This window comes from Pan paniscus, chromosome 4 (genome assembly GCF_029289425.2).
Source record: "Pan paniscus chromosome 4, NHGRI_mPanPan1-v2.0_pri, whole genome shotgun sequence".
NCBI classification, from domain to species: Eukaryota; Metazoa; Chordata; class Mammalia; order Primates; family Hominidae; genus Pan; species Pan paniscus.
Window position 1 is genome coordinate 165851238 of NC_073253.2, and position 18144 is coordinate 165869381.

Below are 18144 nucleotides of genomic sequence, written 5' to 3' on the forward strand. Positions count from 1 at the left end.
GACACAGCTCTCTCCAGCTTCCCCACTTCACAGCATGGTTCCACCATCCACCCAATTGCTAAAGCCTGGATAGTCTTCCTTGTCACCTCCCGATCCCCTTCTCTAACACCCATCCCCCGGCCACCCAACATCAGCAAGTCTGGTGGTTTCTCTCTGTCACAGAGATTCAAGATCTTCCCCTCATCTGTCTGTTTCAAAGTTAACATCATCTCTCATCCAGACAGTTGCAACACTCTCCTAGCAGGTCCTTCTGCGTCTATTTTTTAATTACATTTTTAAAGATAAAAACATTCCTCTAAATAGAATCTGCTCCAGAACCCAGATTAAAAAAGAAAGAGAAGGGGGAAAGAAGATTAGGGCATCCCAGAAGCTCCCTATTTGCCCCCATTTGATTCATTACTCCCCAAAGGTAACTGCTATCCTGACTTCTAGCCACACTGGTTAATTTCCGTTGATTTTGCACTGTATATTCATCCGTGCTGTTGGACACTGTCATACTTGATTCATTCACATTGCTGTGTAACATTTCATTGTGTGACTATTTTACTGTTGAACACTTGGGTAAACTTCTGCTTTGAGGCAATTATAAACTTGACACTTCTGCTTCCCATTGCTTTAAAGATAAGAGCCCAAGTCCTTGTCAGACAGGTGAATGGTCCACACAGTTAGCATCCTAGGCTGGGCGCAGTAGCTCACGCCTGTAATCCCAGCACTTTGGGAGGCCAAGGCGGGTGGATCATGAGGTCAGGAGATCGAGACCATCCTGGCCAACATGATGAAACCCCGTCTCTACTAAAAATACAAAAATTAGCCAGGTGTGGTGGCATGCACCTGTAATCCCAGCTACTTGGAAGGCTGAGGCAGGAGAATTGCTCGAACCAGGGATTCGAAGGTTGCAGTGAGCCGAGATTGCACCACTGCACTCCAGCCTGGGACAGAGCAAGACTCTGTCTCAAAAAAAAAAAAAATCCAGGCTTTTTCTCATCTCATAATCTTTGTGCATGCTCTTCCCTCTTCCTGAAACTGCTTTCCTACCACTTCTCACCTTTACGCTTCACCTCGTAGTGTTCATAGACTCTCCTTCCTTCCTAACTTAAAAGAGGCTCCTTCTGGTTTTTCCTTCACACACTTCCCTCACTCTTTTCCTTCACTGCGCTAAAGATGATTTCTAATTGCATAGTCATTGATGCCAGTATTTGTTTATTGTGTCATTCCTGCTGAACAGAGGATGGGCCTGACTTATTTGGGACCATGTTGCTGATGCCTGGACCTAAGCCTGGCACAGAGTAGGAGCTCAACAAATATTTGTTAAATGAGTGGCTGAATGGCCATATTCTCAAAGGACCCACAGTCTAGGAGAGACAGAAGAATCTTTGTCTTTTTGTCTTGCAGTGGGATGGAAGCTGCAGGGAGGGGTCTTGTCACATTGATATTGTCTGGGGAAGACAGAAAAACTTCAGTTTCAGAGGAGGTGCCCTTGAAACGAGATTTGAGAGAGGGCTGCACATTGTACAACTCTATGGGCACCAGGCACATTGTAGTCCAGATAAATAGAGCCCCTTGGAGGTATGTGAGGCATGGGATAGACTTAGAGAAACCCAGGAAATAACCCCTTCAGGCATCTGACATGCAAAGATGTGGAAGTGTCAACCAGGAAGTCATGTTGGGGGAACAGCAAGTATTTACAGAAAGTGACTGTGTGTGTCTGTGTAGGAGGGTGACTTTGTATAGGAGAGATAAAACCTGTGAGCTAATCAAGGAGAAGATCATAAAAGACCTTCATAAAGAGCATGGCCTTTTTCCTGCAAGCAGTGAGGAGCCATTGAAGGCTTTAGCATAAGGACAGTCAGATGTACTTCCCTAGAATGCACATTTCCTTCTACTCCAGAACTTCTGCACAGGAGGCTCCTAAAAGCTCTCCCCATCCTCCCTGTACACATAGAATCTGCCTCTGTCTCTCTTTCTCTCTCCTCCTCCTCCTCCATCTCCTCCTCCTCCTCCTCCTCTCCCTCTCTCTCGCTGTCTCACACACACATACACACACACTCCTTCCTTCCTATCTAGTCAGATTCCACTCCTTGGGATTTCAGGCCCACCGTCACTCCTCAGGGAAGCCTGCTCTGAATGCCTGCACTACACCAGGGCCCCTTTCCCCTGCCCCCATCCCAGAGCTCCAAATAGCTCTCCCTTGCAGCACTTCTCACAGCTGTCATTTTATGTTTGTGTCTGTGATTCTTAGGTTAAGTCCCTCATGCACCAAATCATAAGATCTGGGAACAAGGACCACACCTGTCCTGCTCATCACTGTAATCATCACACTGCCTGCCAAAGTGCCTTGCACATATTAGATACTTAGTAGTTATGTGTTCCATGAATGACTCTTGAAGAGATCTTCTAGCTGTTCTTGCAAAGAACCCATTGGTAAGGTTGAACCTACAGGCTGATATTTTGCACTAGTCTCAGGAAGAGATGGTGAGTACATGAAATTGAGTCCCCCAGAGGTTAATGCCCAGTGCCCCAGCTAGGAAACATCCAAGGAGGCATTTTGAACCCCATCTGTCTGGCTGCAGAGCCTAGCCCTCTAATGCATTCAGGGGTCCTAGCTCCTCGAGGATGCCACTGTGCCGTGAACTTCTTTCTGATCCTCATGGCTCCCAGCACGGCATCCACACTCAGAAGGTGCAAGACGAATGTTTGCAGATAATGAACATAAAGCTCTCAGGAACCCTCATATCCTGAGAATCTGCTTTGGCCCCCACAGCAGGTCTGGGTGTGGACCTTCCCCAATGGCCTTGGGAAATCATCAACATCTCCCCATTAGCTGTTGCAATATTAAATTGTGTGACTGGAAATGAATGAATAATCCCATGGGCAAGTGAGGGAGCCCAAGCAGCAGGGATTTAATAACAAGTCCTGCCCTTTCTCCAAGCAGAAGGTCTTCCTAATTAAATATTAAAAATCTATCCATACAAGCAAGAGCGAAAAATTGCATTTTCAGCAGTGCAGCTTTGAGATGCTGCCTCAGAAGACCCAAGAGCTGTGGGAATGCCCTCTCCAGGACCTAGAAGAGGGGGCCAGAAAACCTCCATGTGGTGAGCACTGCCGGGTACCCGGGTATCACAGGCCTTGCCACATTCAATCCTCATGGGGACAATGAGACAGGGGTTAGATCACAGCCACTGTCTAAATGAGCAAACTGAGGCTTAGAAAGGGTTAGTGACTTACCCAAGGCCACCAGGTATCAAGTGGCAAAGTTGGGATCTTAACCCAGTTCTATGTGGCTATAACGTTCATGGAATAGAATGCTGCAGTTAAGAACATGGGCTTTGGCATCAAGCAGACCTGTATTTGAGCCCCACCTCTGCTGTTTATTAACTGTGGCCCTGGGCAGATGACCTTACATTCTTAAGTCTCTAGTTCTTTGTCTTTAAAAGGGTGGCAGAATGTACCTCACTGGTTTTAGGAAGGTCACATGAGATAGTGCACATGAAGCCCTAGGCATGGGAAAATTCTTCTAAAATGTCAGCTGCCATTCTGATCACTGCAAGACCCCCACCCCCAATACTCCCAATTGTACCACCCCACCCCACTCACCAGTGTCTCAGAAATGCCTCCTCCAGAAGGAAGGCATCCTGTCTAACCCACTGCTTCTAGCCAAGCTGTCTTTCCTCACAAGGTAGAAAAAGATTGTTAGTCATTGTTTAATCTTTATTGAGTATATACCGCCACACCAATTGCACTGCCATTCATTATCTCATTTAAATCTGACAAGAGCCCTGTAAAGTAGGGATTATTCCCACCATTTCCCAGATGTTGAAACTGAAATTGATAAATACGACATGTTGCCATGGCTACATGAAGATCTCCAAGCCGGAGGATCTCCACCCTCACCTGCCTAGCTTCCCAGACCTCTCTGCAGAAAAGGGACTGACCCCCAAGACAGCCCTGGCCTCTGGGCTCCACCCCTTCCACATCCATCCCAGGGCTGCTGAGGACTGAAGAGTTCTCCACGTTTGCCCTTTAAAGTGACTTAAAAATAATCTTTATGAATTTCTTCATATACAACATTTGTACTTACTCATTGCAGCAAATTTAGAAAATACACATAAGCAAAAAAGAATGTAACATCCATCCATAACCCTAACTCTCAGAGATCACCACTATTAAAATGTTTATTATCTAAGAGAGAGATGATATAGACAAAGATGAGACAGATTGACACAGAGAAGATGGGTACACGATAGATATTTTCTGTTTTACAGCCCTTGCTTTTTCTTGCACTTCTAGGAATTTTTCTGAGAACTAATCTGAAATCTGCACAGGGTCCCCACGTCTCGGATCCTCATCCCATTGCCTCCCACCTTCTTGAACTTTGCTTCAATAATTATCACACCTCCTTTGCATGTTTAATCTTCCCCCTTTTAATGACAACTACCAAGACCTGTTTCCTAGTGCAGGGTCATGAGGTAACTAAAATAGGAATTAAATTGCTCTGTCAAAAAAAAAAAAAAAAAAAAGTTTTACAGTCCCAGGAGATTTTCTCCAGCCTTATCATATTGTTGATACCACAGAGTCAGTTCTGAAGCTGAGCCCAACTCAGCCCTAAGCTTTCTAAAGGGGAATTGCCAGGTCCCCTGGTATTCCAGCTGAAACCTCAAACATCCTAAATTGTAGGCTCTATTAACTAATAAGGAGAAACACACTTCCTTCCCCTTCCCATGACTTGTAGGGAGTCTAGGGTCTCAGGCCTATGTCACAGGCCCTCGATTGCCATGAGCCAGCAAGGAGAGGAAGGACACGAAGCCAGCAGGCAGAGAGCTGGCCCCACAGAGCCATCCTCCCTGAAGCCCCAGCAAACGGGAGGGACGAAGTTTGTTTCAGTTTTCCTAAAAATAACAAGACTGTATTTTCTTTGCTGTTGGCTGTCCCTAAAACTGTTAACATGGGTTCCCAGCCTGGCACAATGTGGTCCATGCCTGCCTCCCACATACCTGCCTCCCACCCCTCTGGGCCTTGTTCCCTTCATCCCAGCCTCCAGACACACCTGCCTCCTGTCATCTCTAGAGCAGGCTTATCTTCTTCTCCTGCGGGCTCCTTGTAGAGGATGTTCCCTCTGCCCAGAACACTCTCCCTCACTCCTCACCTGTCGGTCCCCTTCTCCTCCTTCTGGGCTCTGTGTCAAGGCCACCACAGAGAAGCCTTGCGGTTATGTTTAGTTCTTCCTGCCTAAGTTCGCATGGTAACCCATACCTTTCCTCCATCATAATTTGCTCAACTGTAATCAAACATTATTTTTAAAAAATCATTCCAGCCTGGGAAACAGTGAGAAACTCATCTCTACAAAATAAAAAATAAAAATTAGCTGGGCATTGTGGCATGTGCCCGTGGTCCCTGCTACTCAGGAGGCTGAGATGAAAGGATCACTTGAGCCTGGGAGGTTGGGGCTGTGGTAAGCCGTGATTGCCCCATTGCACTCCATTCTAGGCAACAGAGTGAGACCCTGTCTCAAAAAACATATTATTTATTTAATATCTGTTGCCACCACAGGACTGATCCCTCTGTGAGGGCAGAGATTGTTCATGCATGGAATTGTGATTTATAAGCACTGGCTCTGGAGCCAGGTTGCCTGAGCATGGAGCCAGCTGTGCCCTGAGGGACACCTGTGGCACACTTCACTCCTGGGACACCTGGGACACGCACACAATAGAAATGTTCACATTTTACTGGCCAATGCCAGTCACATAGTCCTACCTAATTTCAAAAGGGTAGAAGGTACACCCAACACGCATCAGGAAGGAGGAGGACCAGAAATTGTTGGTGACAAGCACAAATGACCACCCCAATATAATATTTTGTTTGGAAGGTATTTTATTCCACAAAAACAACATTACAATAAACACAACAACAAAACACTGGTTGCAGTAGAACCAACTTTCCAGACCTATCTGCACAGCACAACCATTATCCCACTCAAAATGTCATGTTTTTACCCAAAACATTAAAATTTTAAAAGCAATTCAAACCCATAGCTTAAAAAATGTTCCAACCAGTAATAAAAGGAAAAGTGTGCCTCCTCCTCCCAACTTCCCTACCCCACAATCCCAAGATATTATCCTTATAGGCGAAAAGGGTTTCAGGATTTGAGATGCAGGCTGGGAGGTCTGAGAAGACTTCCCATAGAAGACATGAATTCAAACTCTTTCTTGTATGTGAGATTTAATTTTCAAAGACTCCTCTGATCCAACTTAAGCTTTATGGTAAATCACCTTGGGACTTAAATGATGAGAAGCACTCCTATCTCACAGTGAGAAATTCAGAAGGGCTGGGAGTTCCAAGTCAGAGCTCTGATCTGGAAAGTTCCATCAAAGCGTCACTCCAGGCTTAGCGGTTGCCACCCACCACTCGTCAGACTAAACAGCCTCAGAGCCCTGTGACCTGCTAATGTATTCACAAACTAACTCAGCTAATTAATCCCAGCTCATTCATCCTCTCAAACTATGCAAGTCTTCCAGCTGGCCCTCCGGCTTGCTGCCCTGGCTAATGGAGTGTTACGTGGACTCTCTGTAGGTTGCACCTTACTCGCAGCCAAGCAAAGGCACTCATTAAGAAGCTGAGCCCCAGGGCTCCCCCATGAGTGGGGAGGAAACTCATGAGTGCCTTCTATATGCCAGCGCTCTATCTGCAGGGGTTCTTTTGATAGCAGCAGACTGAGAGATGATGTTACTGTCCCCTTTTTCCTGTTGTTGGCAACTGAGACTCAGAGGATGGAAGTGACTTGCTCAGGTCCACCACCTCTTCAGCTGTGGAGCTGCGACAGGAGCCTTTGTTTGACTTCAAAGCTCACCATCACTCCTCTCTCACTGATGCTTAAGTGGGCTATCATCTGGCCTTTCCTGAGCCTTCCTTCGCTATCCTAAAACAGCGCCTCCCGAAATCACCACTAAAGAACTTATTCATGTAACCAAACACCAGCGGTTCCCCTAAAAACCTATGGAAATAAAAATTAAAAATAAAAACAGTGCCTCCCATGACCCATGTCCCTCCAGTCCCGTAACTCTGCTCTATTTCCATTCACAGTTCCATCCCCACCTTTATGTCTTTTGTCCACTGCTTTATCCCCAGTGCCTAGAAGAGTGCTTGGCACCTAGTAGGCACTCAGTAACTATTTGTCGAATGAGTTAATAAGGTTGTGAAAAGAACACTAGATTACTGGAAGGATCCATCTGAGTTTAATTCTGCTATGCTGGGAATCCAGTGTGCGGCCTTGGATGAGGCCAGTTCCCTCCCTGGGCCCCAGTAGCCATATCTGTACATTTAGAGGGCAGGAGAAAAGCCACACGCTCTGTGACTTATACAACTTGTTGCCCAGAGTGGAGGCTGCTTTGATGCTCAGAAAAAAGAAACAAACATGGAAATGCTAAATGGGTGGCAGAGAGCTTGAGGGAGGAAGGAGAAGGGGAGGGTACTCTTGAAACTGTTTGGTGTCTTCCCTCCTGCCCCCTCAGTACCAATTGTCAAGTACAGAAAGTGAAGGAGACTTGTATTAGTGGAATTTGGTCCCTGACTTGTTATAGAGACACAATTACAAAGACACAAGAGTGGGCCCAGCAGAGACCCTTAGGGTGGTCCCTTGAGGTTCCAAAGCATCTGCCCATCAAGCAGATGATGTGATTAGTCTCTGTGACCCCAAGGATGCCTCCTGAAATTGCTGATTCAATTTCTCCTAATCAAATAGGAACAATAATTAGCTAATAAGAAATCAACAATTAAAGCTATGAGAGAATTAAGTGAGATCATGTAAGCAAAGTACATGTCACAGTGCTCTGCAAATAGGCAGTGCTCAGAAGTGTCACCTTTTCTCTTTCTTCTCTGAGCCTCCGTCTTCTCTTCGGTAAAATGAGAATAATATTATGCATACCTCACAGGAGTTAAGCAACGTGAAAGTACTCTGTAAAGTATAAGGCTGAAATGTACTGGGCTCAGAACCTATAGGTCTGTTCCATTCTCGACACACGTGATATTAGCAGCACGGTACATTTAAGGACACGGCTTGATTCTTTAATCACAGGGCATCCTGTCTTCTCCACATTGCTTGGGACCCCAAAAATTGAAGTTCTGTCATGTCTCTAGACCACCACAAAACACATAAAAGTCACTTAGGAAAACATGGTAGGAGGCAGAGGAAAGGAATTGTTGAACAGGGATTGCAGATTCAGGTATATAAATGAGTGATGATGACTCCAACAACAGCTCTTGGTCTTAGTGTTGGAAGTGTAATGGGGAGTAGTGGGGACTGCGGTTTAATTGTTGCTGTGTGGGAATGTGGGCCTGGCATGGCCATAATTTCAGATTCCTAAAGGAAAGCCAAAAGTTCATATTTTTATGTGAAATAAATGTTGATAAAGTTCACACTTAAATGAAGTGAAACAGACCAGGGCTGGTGGTTTATACCTGTAATTCCAGTGCTTTAAGAGGCCAAGGCAGGAGGATCACTTGAGGCCAGGAGTTCAAGGCCAGTCTGGGCAACACAGTGAGACCCCGTCTCTACCAAAAAAAAAATTAATTTAAAAAATAAAAGGAGCGAAACAACAGTACCCTGTGGGCTGCCAGATTGTGATTTCTGAACTAAACTGTCAGATTACAAAGTTACCCGCTAAATTAGCCAAATACTTTCCAGATATTCCCTGGGCCACTGTCTCGGGACTCTTAATATATTTTCCAATTAGTTCCTTTTAGTGCTACACACTTTTAGCAAATAATGAGCACTTACTAGTCACTTTCTATGTGCAAAGCAGATATTAGATATCACAGAGGGAGTGAGATACCGAAAACAAAAATAAAACAAAAATAAGCACAAGACACAATCTCCGCCTACCCCACCCTTGAATATGAAAACTGTGACACCCAAAGGTAGATTTTGATACCTGCTGGGTGATTGCTAGAGATAATAAGTGCTTTGGGAATTTGGACAGAGAGAGCTTTTTTTTGCAGTGGTCTGAGAGAGCTGCCCAGAGGAGATGGCACTTACGCCATGTTTTAAGGGTGGATAGGATTAGTGCCAGATGATCACATGCTCTGGTAGACAGGGGTCTGTGCACCAGTAGATTCTGGGGCTATTGCAGAGGACTCATGACAGGGAGTGTTGGGGAATCGTCTGGAAAGGTAGACCAGGGCCCTAGCGTGGACTCTTCAGCGCCAGCAGGAAAATCTAGGCTCTGTCTTGAAGGTTCCTCAGCAGGAAGGTGGGGGGTTGTTGTGGGGTGAATCTGATGGAAAGGGATTCCTCCTCCTCCTCCTGCTTTCTCTAGGGTGAGGAATCTAGGCACCAGCCCTGGGGCCCCTCCAGGTCCCACTCTTCACCTCTTGTTTTTGATTTCTCCTGCCATACAACCTCCTTTTTATTTAAAATAGATTTAAGCAGGATAGAGCCCCTGCCCCCCATCAAGGCTGTTTCCTTGTAGGTGGGGGGATGCCTTCATGGTAATGATGTAGACCCTGAAACAATATAGAGAGGCAGCAGGGCTTGGAAACAGGCAGTATTTCCTCTTTTTATGATGGTTTCATTTTACATTTTTATTGGCCTTTCACTGATTGCTCCCGGGCTCTCTGGCAGGATGTGAGATGCGCTGACATTTATAGAAATCAATACATTAATAAATCACGAAGTTCATAATGTCTGATTTGCTTCTAAATGAGACAGAACTATTATCACCATAAAGTTGCACATAAAATATGCCCAATTGTGATGTATTGTGTAGTCTAATCAAAGGCATTTGAGTGAATAACCTTTCCCCAAAAGAAGGAAACAATCAAAGCTGAATAACTTCATTAATAATTCAAGGTGTGTCTGCCAAGGCTTCATTTATTAAGTGCACAGTTAAGAGGCTTCAGAGCTGAGTCCTGGAGAGGATAGCACCTTGCCATCTTCTCCCTGCCTCTGGGCAGGCAGATATACATTCTCAGATGAACTGACTGCACTCCTTGCATCTGGAAGTTCATGTTCCAGTGGAGGGTAATGCCCAGTTGACTTCTTCAGCTAAGAGATGGCCCGTAACAGTGCTCATGGACTGTCCGGATTCTTAAGGGCAGAGGACCCAGAGCCAGGACATGTCCTTAGTGGCCATCAGTTGTTACGTCTGTTCACTAATGTTCCAGGCCCTATGCTTCTGGTGTCCACCACCCGCAGACCCCCTGTTCTGTTCCACGGACTGAGATGGTCAACAGTCTTTCATCCAGAGGGTTGTGTTTGCTGGTGGCCATTACCTTTAACATAAAACGATCATATTTACTTTATCCTATTCATGTCCAACCTCAACTGACAATTGAGTTGTGTCTCTGACAATAAATAGCAGAAAAAGGAAATCTTCCTATACTGAAGAGAAACACAATTAATTAACTACATCCATCAGGAAAGGCACAATCATGATTGAGACAGTGTTTAACAGATGTGACTATTGGATTCTGTTGTTGAGAATGACCCTTAAAATCACAGTCAAAATATACGACAAGATGGAAATAACATTTTTGAGCACCTACTATGCATGTAGAGCATCTTACATACCTTATCTCACTTAGATTTACAGCTACAAGGTGGGTATGATTCTAGCTTGAATTAGTCTAATAACCATATACCTCCTAGGGGCAGTGAGATGATTAGATCAATTCTAAAACTATTATCATGCTCTCTGAGCTCACCAAGACAGGCAGTTAATACAAGGATACATTAATACTGAATCCAGCAAAAGCTCACATGGCCAGCTTCCATTATGTTCCTATTTGTGATTATTCTGTATCAAGCACAGAAACGTATGTTCACACGAACAACAAAGAAGGGGTTTATTAGTGTGGATTACAGGGCCTAAGCCTACCCTCTGAAATTGGTTTTGGAGTCTTCAGCACGCTTGTTTGGGACAGTTAAACATATGCCAGCTATTCTAAAACAGTAGCAGTAATGTGATAGAGCTGGGTCATACCGTGCTTCCCAAAGTATGATCACTTCAACAACTTCACACTAACAGCCTGAACTGGGCCATGAAGGGAATATTTAGACCAAGGAAATTGGAAAACTGTATCAATCAGGCTTTTCCACCCTCCCCAAGAGCCAGTTGTCAGATATCTACCAGCCTACCAAAGCTAGCTCTCTAATCAGAAACCATCACTTAGCAAGTTGCCAAATTATCTGCAGAGCAATGAACTCCTCTTCTTCAGAAAGCAGGCTGAAAGATATACTGTTCACATCTTAGCCTGACCTGGACCCAGTGAGTTTCCATCAGTGAGAAAATTCTGTGCTAACTTGAGATAATACTATTCTTGTGGCAATTTTACTTTTCCTTTGAGCAATTCCTTCAACCTCTCTCTGCCCCTTCATTTTTCCGTCTTAAAACTAAAAGTGCCCTTTCTCCCTGGACACTCCTCATTTGCAATGAATTGTCATTTCAGCTCCTCAGTCAAGAGGAGTAATAAAATCCCACCCGTGTTAATCCTCTTATTTCCCGCAGAAATATTGTAGACCCAGTCACCCTAGGCAACATGCCCTCTCTCTTCAACACAGGTCATCAATTGTTCATTTACTGGCTATCTCCATGTACTGGAACTTCAGGGTGGTGTCCAGCTGGGTTCAAAGGAGAAACAGTGGGAAGTTTCTCCACTGCCACCTGAATTAGATGAGAAAGAGTTGTCTACTGAAATACACTAGCTGGTGGCAGGATTGGGACGTCATTTGACTAATTGCCTCCTAGAGCTGCAGAGACTGCTGGAACTACCTAAGTAAATCATCAAAAAATAAAAATAAAAAAAAAATCATCCCAGGGCACTTTTTCCAGACAAAAAGGTCCTCTTAAAACATCCTCTAGAGATCTGTGCCTGAAGCTGAGCTGCTGCAATGAAACTGACATTTCTGCCTTGCAGCCTGGCCATGGGCCTAGCTGGACTAAAATGCTGCTGCAGTGGTGAGGGCACGTGAGAGTCCCTAATGTACATGGCCTTGCTCCTTGTCCTGACACATCTTTTAGGGCTGCTGCTTTCTCTAGTGCTGGAATCTAGATAATTCCTTTCCCAGCCGTTTGTTTCTTCAATCTTGGAAAATATCTGGATGAATGTAACACTGTCACACACAAACAGAATTATGACTTACGTCACATTCTATGTCGTGATTTTGTGGACTTTAAATAATTGCGTTACATTTCTGACCATTAATTTCCACCATCGCCCTGCTCCTGAGAATCTGTAAGGGACATTTGACACTCCTCTCCCCACCCACCTCAACATTTGTGCTGACCTGAAGGTCACATTAAAAACATACCCATTTGGAGAGAAAGATCTGTCTACTGAAATACACTAAATATTGAAGAATTTCCAAGTCATTTGATCTTGAAAACTCTATCTAATGGAAGCAGAAACACTCAAAGATTTTTTTTTTTTTTGGACTCCTTTTTTCAGGACACTTTCAGGACTGAGGTATATAAATGAATGAGAAATGTATAAATTCAATTTCGCTTAAAAGGAGCAGGAGGGGTTTCAAGATTAAGAGAACAAATGCTTGAAGCAAAACATGATTTGAGTTTTATTGAACCGAGAAGACTGAAAAAAATACGTGAAACACTCAGAAAATCTTTATCAAGGCTCAGCTGAGCACTCCTGGGGCTCATTGTTAAGTTTATAAAACTCAGAGCTGATGAGTTGTGTGCACTGTGTGGGTCTGAGTGGGCTTATGACCCCCCTCCAAGCCTGGCTGTAAGAATCTAAGACTTAAAGCTGAAGGACCAAATGGGACTTTCCGTCCCATCCCCTCTCTGCTCCATGCAAGCACCAATGTGGATTTTTGCCCCTAATTATATTAGGGAACGCTGTCAATCAAAAAGACGAGGTTAAACTCATCCAGAACGAACCAAACCACCATGTTTAAGGGGAAGAAAAGATTACATCTTCAAATGCCAGCATGCCATCATTAATACAATGTCTAATGTAGCCAATATAGTTCAGGCAACATTGAAAATGAACCACTGCAAATACTAGGAATACAATTTCAAGAGGAAGTACAACATTCTATGTTTTTATGCACACAGTCCTGTAAATTATTTGCAGCTCAAGTATGTCATGTTCTTTTAAATTTTCCCCTGGGTACAGCTTGAACAACTTCCTACAAGTGTTGATATGTCATATTCTCATTATCATTTAGTTCAAAATTACCATGATTTAATTACCATGAGGTTGCTTTTTTGATACATGAGTAACTTAGAAACTGAATTAGGCTAGGCATGGTGGCTCCCGCCTATAATCCTAGCACTTTGGAAGGCCGAGGCAGGAGGATTGCTTGAGTTTGAGGCCAGTCTAGGCAATATAGTGAGACCTCATCTCCACAAAAAAGTACAAAAAAACTAGCCAGGCATGGTGACACATGCCTATAGTTCCAGCTACTCAAGAGGCTGAGGTGGGAGGATTGCTTGAGCCTGGGAGGCAGAGGTTGCAGTGAGTGGAGATCACACCACTGCACTTCATCCTGGATGACATAGCGAGACCCTGTCTCAAAAAAAGAAAAAAAGAAATTGAACTATATTGCTTGATTTCCAAATGTTTTTGAGGATTTTCTAGTTTTCTTTTGGCTATTGATATGTTGCTTAATTCAACTCTGGACAAAAACAGTCTAAATAACTTCAATTCTTTAAACTTTTTTGAGATTGACTTTATGGCCCAGGAAATGGTCACTTTTGGTAAATATTCTATGTGCACTTGAAAAAATTTATAGTATTTTATGATTGCTGAGTACAGAGCTCCATACGTCTCAATGAGACAAGTTTGTTAATTATGTTGCTCAGATCTTCTATACCCCTATTGATTTTTTTGTCTGTTTATCAGCTACTGAAAGAGGTATTTTTAAATTACTCCAATTATGACTGTGAATTTATTATTTTTCCTTTTAATTCTATGAGTCTTTGCTTTATTTGTATTTTGAAGCTACATTATTAGTACATATTAATTTAGAATTGTTTTATCTTCTTAGCAGATGGGCCCTTTTACATAAGAATGCTCTATCCCTAGCAAAGTTACTTGCCTTAACATCTACTTTAGCTGATGTAAACATAGCTGTGCCAGCGTTTCTTGATTTGTGTTTGCATGGTATATCCTTTTCCATCATTTTACTTTTATTTTCTGTGCCCTTATGCTTACAAGCAACATTTAATCAGGTTTTGGTTTATATGTGATGATTTCTATCTTGTATTGTAGATTTTCTATTTTTTAATTTTTCAGTGGTTTTACTCTGATGTTCTTATAAGTGGTTTTCTTTGTGTTTATCTTGCTTGGGGTTTGTAGTGCTCCTTCACTCTGTGACTTGATATATTTCACTCATTTTTTCAAAATTTTCATTTATTAGCTCTTTAAATATCACTTCATTATCATTATCTCTTTCTTTTCTGAGACTCCAATTATACATATGTTCAAACTTTTCATCGTGTCTCATATGTCTCTTATGCAAGCTTATCTGTGATTCCATTCTTTTTTTTTCTTTTTTTGAGATGGAATCTCACTTTGTTGCCCAGGCTGGAGTGCAGTAGCACAATCTCGGCTCACTGCAACCTCCACCCCTTGGGCTCAAGTGATTCTCCTGCCTCAGCCTCCCAAGCAGCCAGGACTACAGGCACGCACCACCATCCCCAGCTAATTTTCATATTTTTAGTAGAGACGGGATTTCCCCATATTGGCCAGGTTGGTCTCGAACTCCTGACCTCAAGTGATCCACCCGCCTAGGCCTCCCAAAGTGCTGGGATTACAGGCATGAGCCACTGTGCCTGGCCTGTGATTTCATTCTTTTCTCTCTCTGTGCGTCTGTCTGTGCATTTTTCTATTGATTTATCTACCAAGTCGTTTATTATCTCTTAATCTGTGTCAAACCCACTTTTAAATTGGTCTGTTTAATTGTTAATTTTGGATAACATATTTTTCAATTCTACACTTTTTAATTGACTTTTTGTCTATATTCTGGTTCTCTGGTGGAATTATCTTGCTTTTTGTATGTTTTCTTGAACAAATGTTCACCATTATTTTAAAGCCCAGATATGATTAATCCAATTATCTAGATAAGCTGTGGATCTATTACTGTATTCTATTTTTTCTCTTAGTCTTGTCTCTTAATATGCCTGACAGATTTTTACTGAAGGGTGCACATTGGAATAAAAAATGTGTCACCTATCTGGTTGAGTCTTCAGCTTCAGAAAGGTAATAGAGCAAAGGCAGATAAACTTAATCCAAACAGGGACTGAGCTGTTTTCATGCAGGCTGCCTTGGTAGCTCTCCAAAGCCTTCAAAAATGATGAGTTTTTTTTTTTAATCCTTTTTAGCCAGTTGTTCTCAAGGGATTCCACCCCTGCATAGGAGAGCTCACCATTCCTGGGATCTTCAGCTTCAATGCCTTTGCATATGCTGTTCCCTTGTTCCCTCATTCTTCAACACTCAACTGAATTATCACCTCCCTTGAAGCCTTCTCTGACATCCCTTCTAGTCCCATGCCACCCAGGAGGCACTAAGAGCTTCCTCCCCTCAGCTCCCAGTTCTTAACCATGTCAACACTGTTTTGAAATGATTTGCCAATGAAAAATTCTAGACCAGCAACCAACAACATCCTTCCCAAAGGTGTGTTATATATGGTACATGCTGTATGTGCTAAACATCAAATTCATTGATAACAGCTAAGAACCAGGAAACAAACCATCGTTAATTATGGCATCTCTTGAAAAATCTAAAGATCTGGACTCACTGGGCTTAAATGACTGCATGATAACAACTGGTTGAGTAACAACTGTTTCCCTTTCATGGAGCAGTTACTCTCCAGTTCTCAGTTCCTACCACTCTCTATAGTTGTACACCCATCATCTGTCCTCATCTGAATTACCTGCCAATGACTACTGACATTTGAGTTTCTAATCCATGGTCTATGCGTATGCCTCCTCACCAGTGTAAGAACTCATGTAAACAGGTATTATGTCTTTTCATCTCTCTCCTAATACCTAAGACATTCCTGGCACACCACAGCATGTCAATGCTTCTAAACATATCTATATTAAAATGCTACCAAAGCATTCAGGGCAGTGAAACTATTCTACGTAATGCTGTAACAGTGGATACATGACATCATGCATTTGTCAAAACCCACAGAACTGTACAACACAAAGCATGAACTCTAATGTAAACTATGGGCTTTAGTTAATATCTACATATCAATACCGGTTCATCAACTGGAACAAATATACCACACCAATGCAAGATGTGAATAATAGGAGAAACTGTGAGGGTGGAATATACACAAACTCTCTATATTTTCTGTGCAATTTTTCTGTAACCTGAAACGGCTCTAAAAATAAAGTATATTTGTAAAAAATAAATAAATACAAATGCCACCTAACCAGAAGGATCAAAGGGGCAACTAAATCCAGCAAAGTAAGTGTCTCACATGGAATACAGGGCAGGAAATGAGTGAAAACACTCCAGTGGATGCCCACCTATACGATCACTTTGAAGAGCAGCAGGAAAATAAGCCTCTGCTGTCTGGGGTTGCAGATTGGGGGACAGGAGAGAAACTAATACACACTCAAGATGGTGGCTGAGCTGCCTTACACACTCGTGGCCAGGAGTGCTTGCAAGACAGGCGGAAGTTCAAATAAGAGCCTACAGAGGAAATCCAGGCCAACCACGAAATAGACTCACAAAGGCCAGCAGGAGAGTATCTAGTGGAGCTCCCTGGGACCTTGGACTCACCCAGCTCCACTGTGCCATGGATAATTTTCCAGGTCTGGTATTTTGTCTTGTATTTTATATTCCGCATAATGGGGGACTTGGCCGGCATCCACTCTGCCACACATCCTAATGGGCTAACCCTCTTCTGCAACTACCCTTTTCTTTTTCTGCATCTGGTTACTAATCAAGCTTAATGGGGGAAGAAAGAATCAAAAACTTGTAGACTGTAAGCTCCAAGGGAGCAGAGAACAGAGCTGTTTTATTCACTGACTTGTACCTAGTAGATACTTCACTGACAGTTATTGAGTGAGCAAACAAATAATCCTACAAGATATGCAGCTTCCAATCACAGAGAAGCAGAGAAGGGGAATGGGGGCCTCCTGATTGTGGAGGGTATCTTATAAGCCTCTCCTCAGTCAAACATGCGAGTGTTTCCAAGGACCCATCCAACATCGCACATCTCTGCCATGTGCCATCCCATCTCTGCAGGCTGCATGACTGCATGGCTGAGGGCATGTTCAATGAGCCCCTGCGGGAGCCATGGGCACTGGGAGGCAACCCACTGCTCTTGCCTGTTCTGACCATGGGAAAAGGACAGGGAGCTAAGCTCCAGCTCTGCTACCGAGAGGCTCTTCGCATATGTCAAGCTGGACGACGTGGACACCTTCAGAGCGGCCTCTCTCCATTGACAATAAAAGTGTGTTTTGCTTTTCGATGAATCGATTTGGTAAAATGTTTTCTCACTCTTTCCTAGACATCGCCTGGTGGTATTACCAGTACCAGAGAGGTAAAAAACAGTTTAAACTAACTTGACTTTGGTCACATGACTTGCAAAGGCAGAGCTTCTTAATCAAGTCCATGTTTTGTAATTAGTCTTCTCATGCACCAGCTTTCTGTGCCCTTTGTTAGCAAGCCCCACATATATAGAAACAGTTGGAAATGTTCTTTTAGAGACAAGTTACAGGAAAAGCTTTGCTCCCCGTAAGAAATGGTTACATTTTCCTTTCACAGACATTTGTAAAAACTCAGAGCCCATTTGCAGCTCAAGTGTAGTAATTGCTTCAAACAAATGGCCTGGATTTCCGTGTTCTCTTTTTCTCCATGGTCTTCACCTCCTAATCTAATTAACATATACTGAGGCAGTTTTTCTTATTACTTTATCTCTTTTTATTTCATATTTATTTCCTATAATCAGCTTCAAGTCCTTTGTGCAACAAAGTGGCATGTGTTTAAATAAACAGTGAGGAGTAGGCTATGTGGTTTGTAGGTGGGAGGGTAAGTAGGTATAGATCAAAAACCCAAAATCTCAATGCCTATTGCACAGGGCAAGCAGCATAAATGAATTCTGTGAGCCAGGGGTGAACAACAGGACATCCTAGAGGCTGTGGCTGCCCAGAGGGGACAGCCAGTGTTCAG

General features: G+C 43.3%; 1 protein-coding gene across 9 annotated transcripts in view; it reads left to right on the top strand.

Moving 5' to 3' along the window:
• The window catches only part of KCNIP1 (potassium voltage-gated channel interacting protein 1), a 383763-nt gene that overhangs the window by 342600 nt on the left and 23019 nt on the right, over positions 1 to 18144 (top strand). For 2 of the 9 annotated variants that reach the window (XM_034960933.3, XM_034960936.3), the window contains exon 2: positions 17483 to 17515. The exons of the other annotated variants lie outside the window; for them this stretch is intronic. In XM_034960933.3, the coding sequence (XP_034816824.1) occupies positions 17483 to 17515 (33 nt within the window). The remainder of the gene's footprint in view (positions 1 to 17482; positions 17516 to 18144) is intronic. 9 annotated transcript variants of the gene reach the window in all.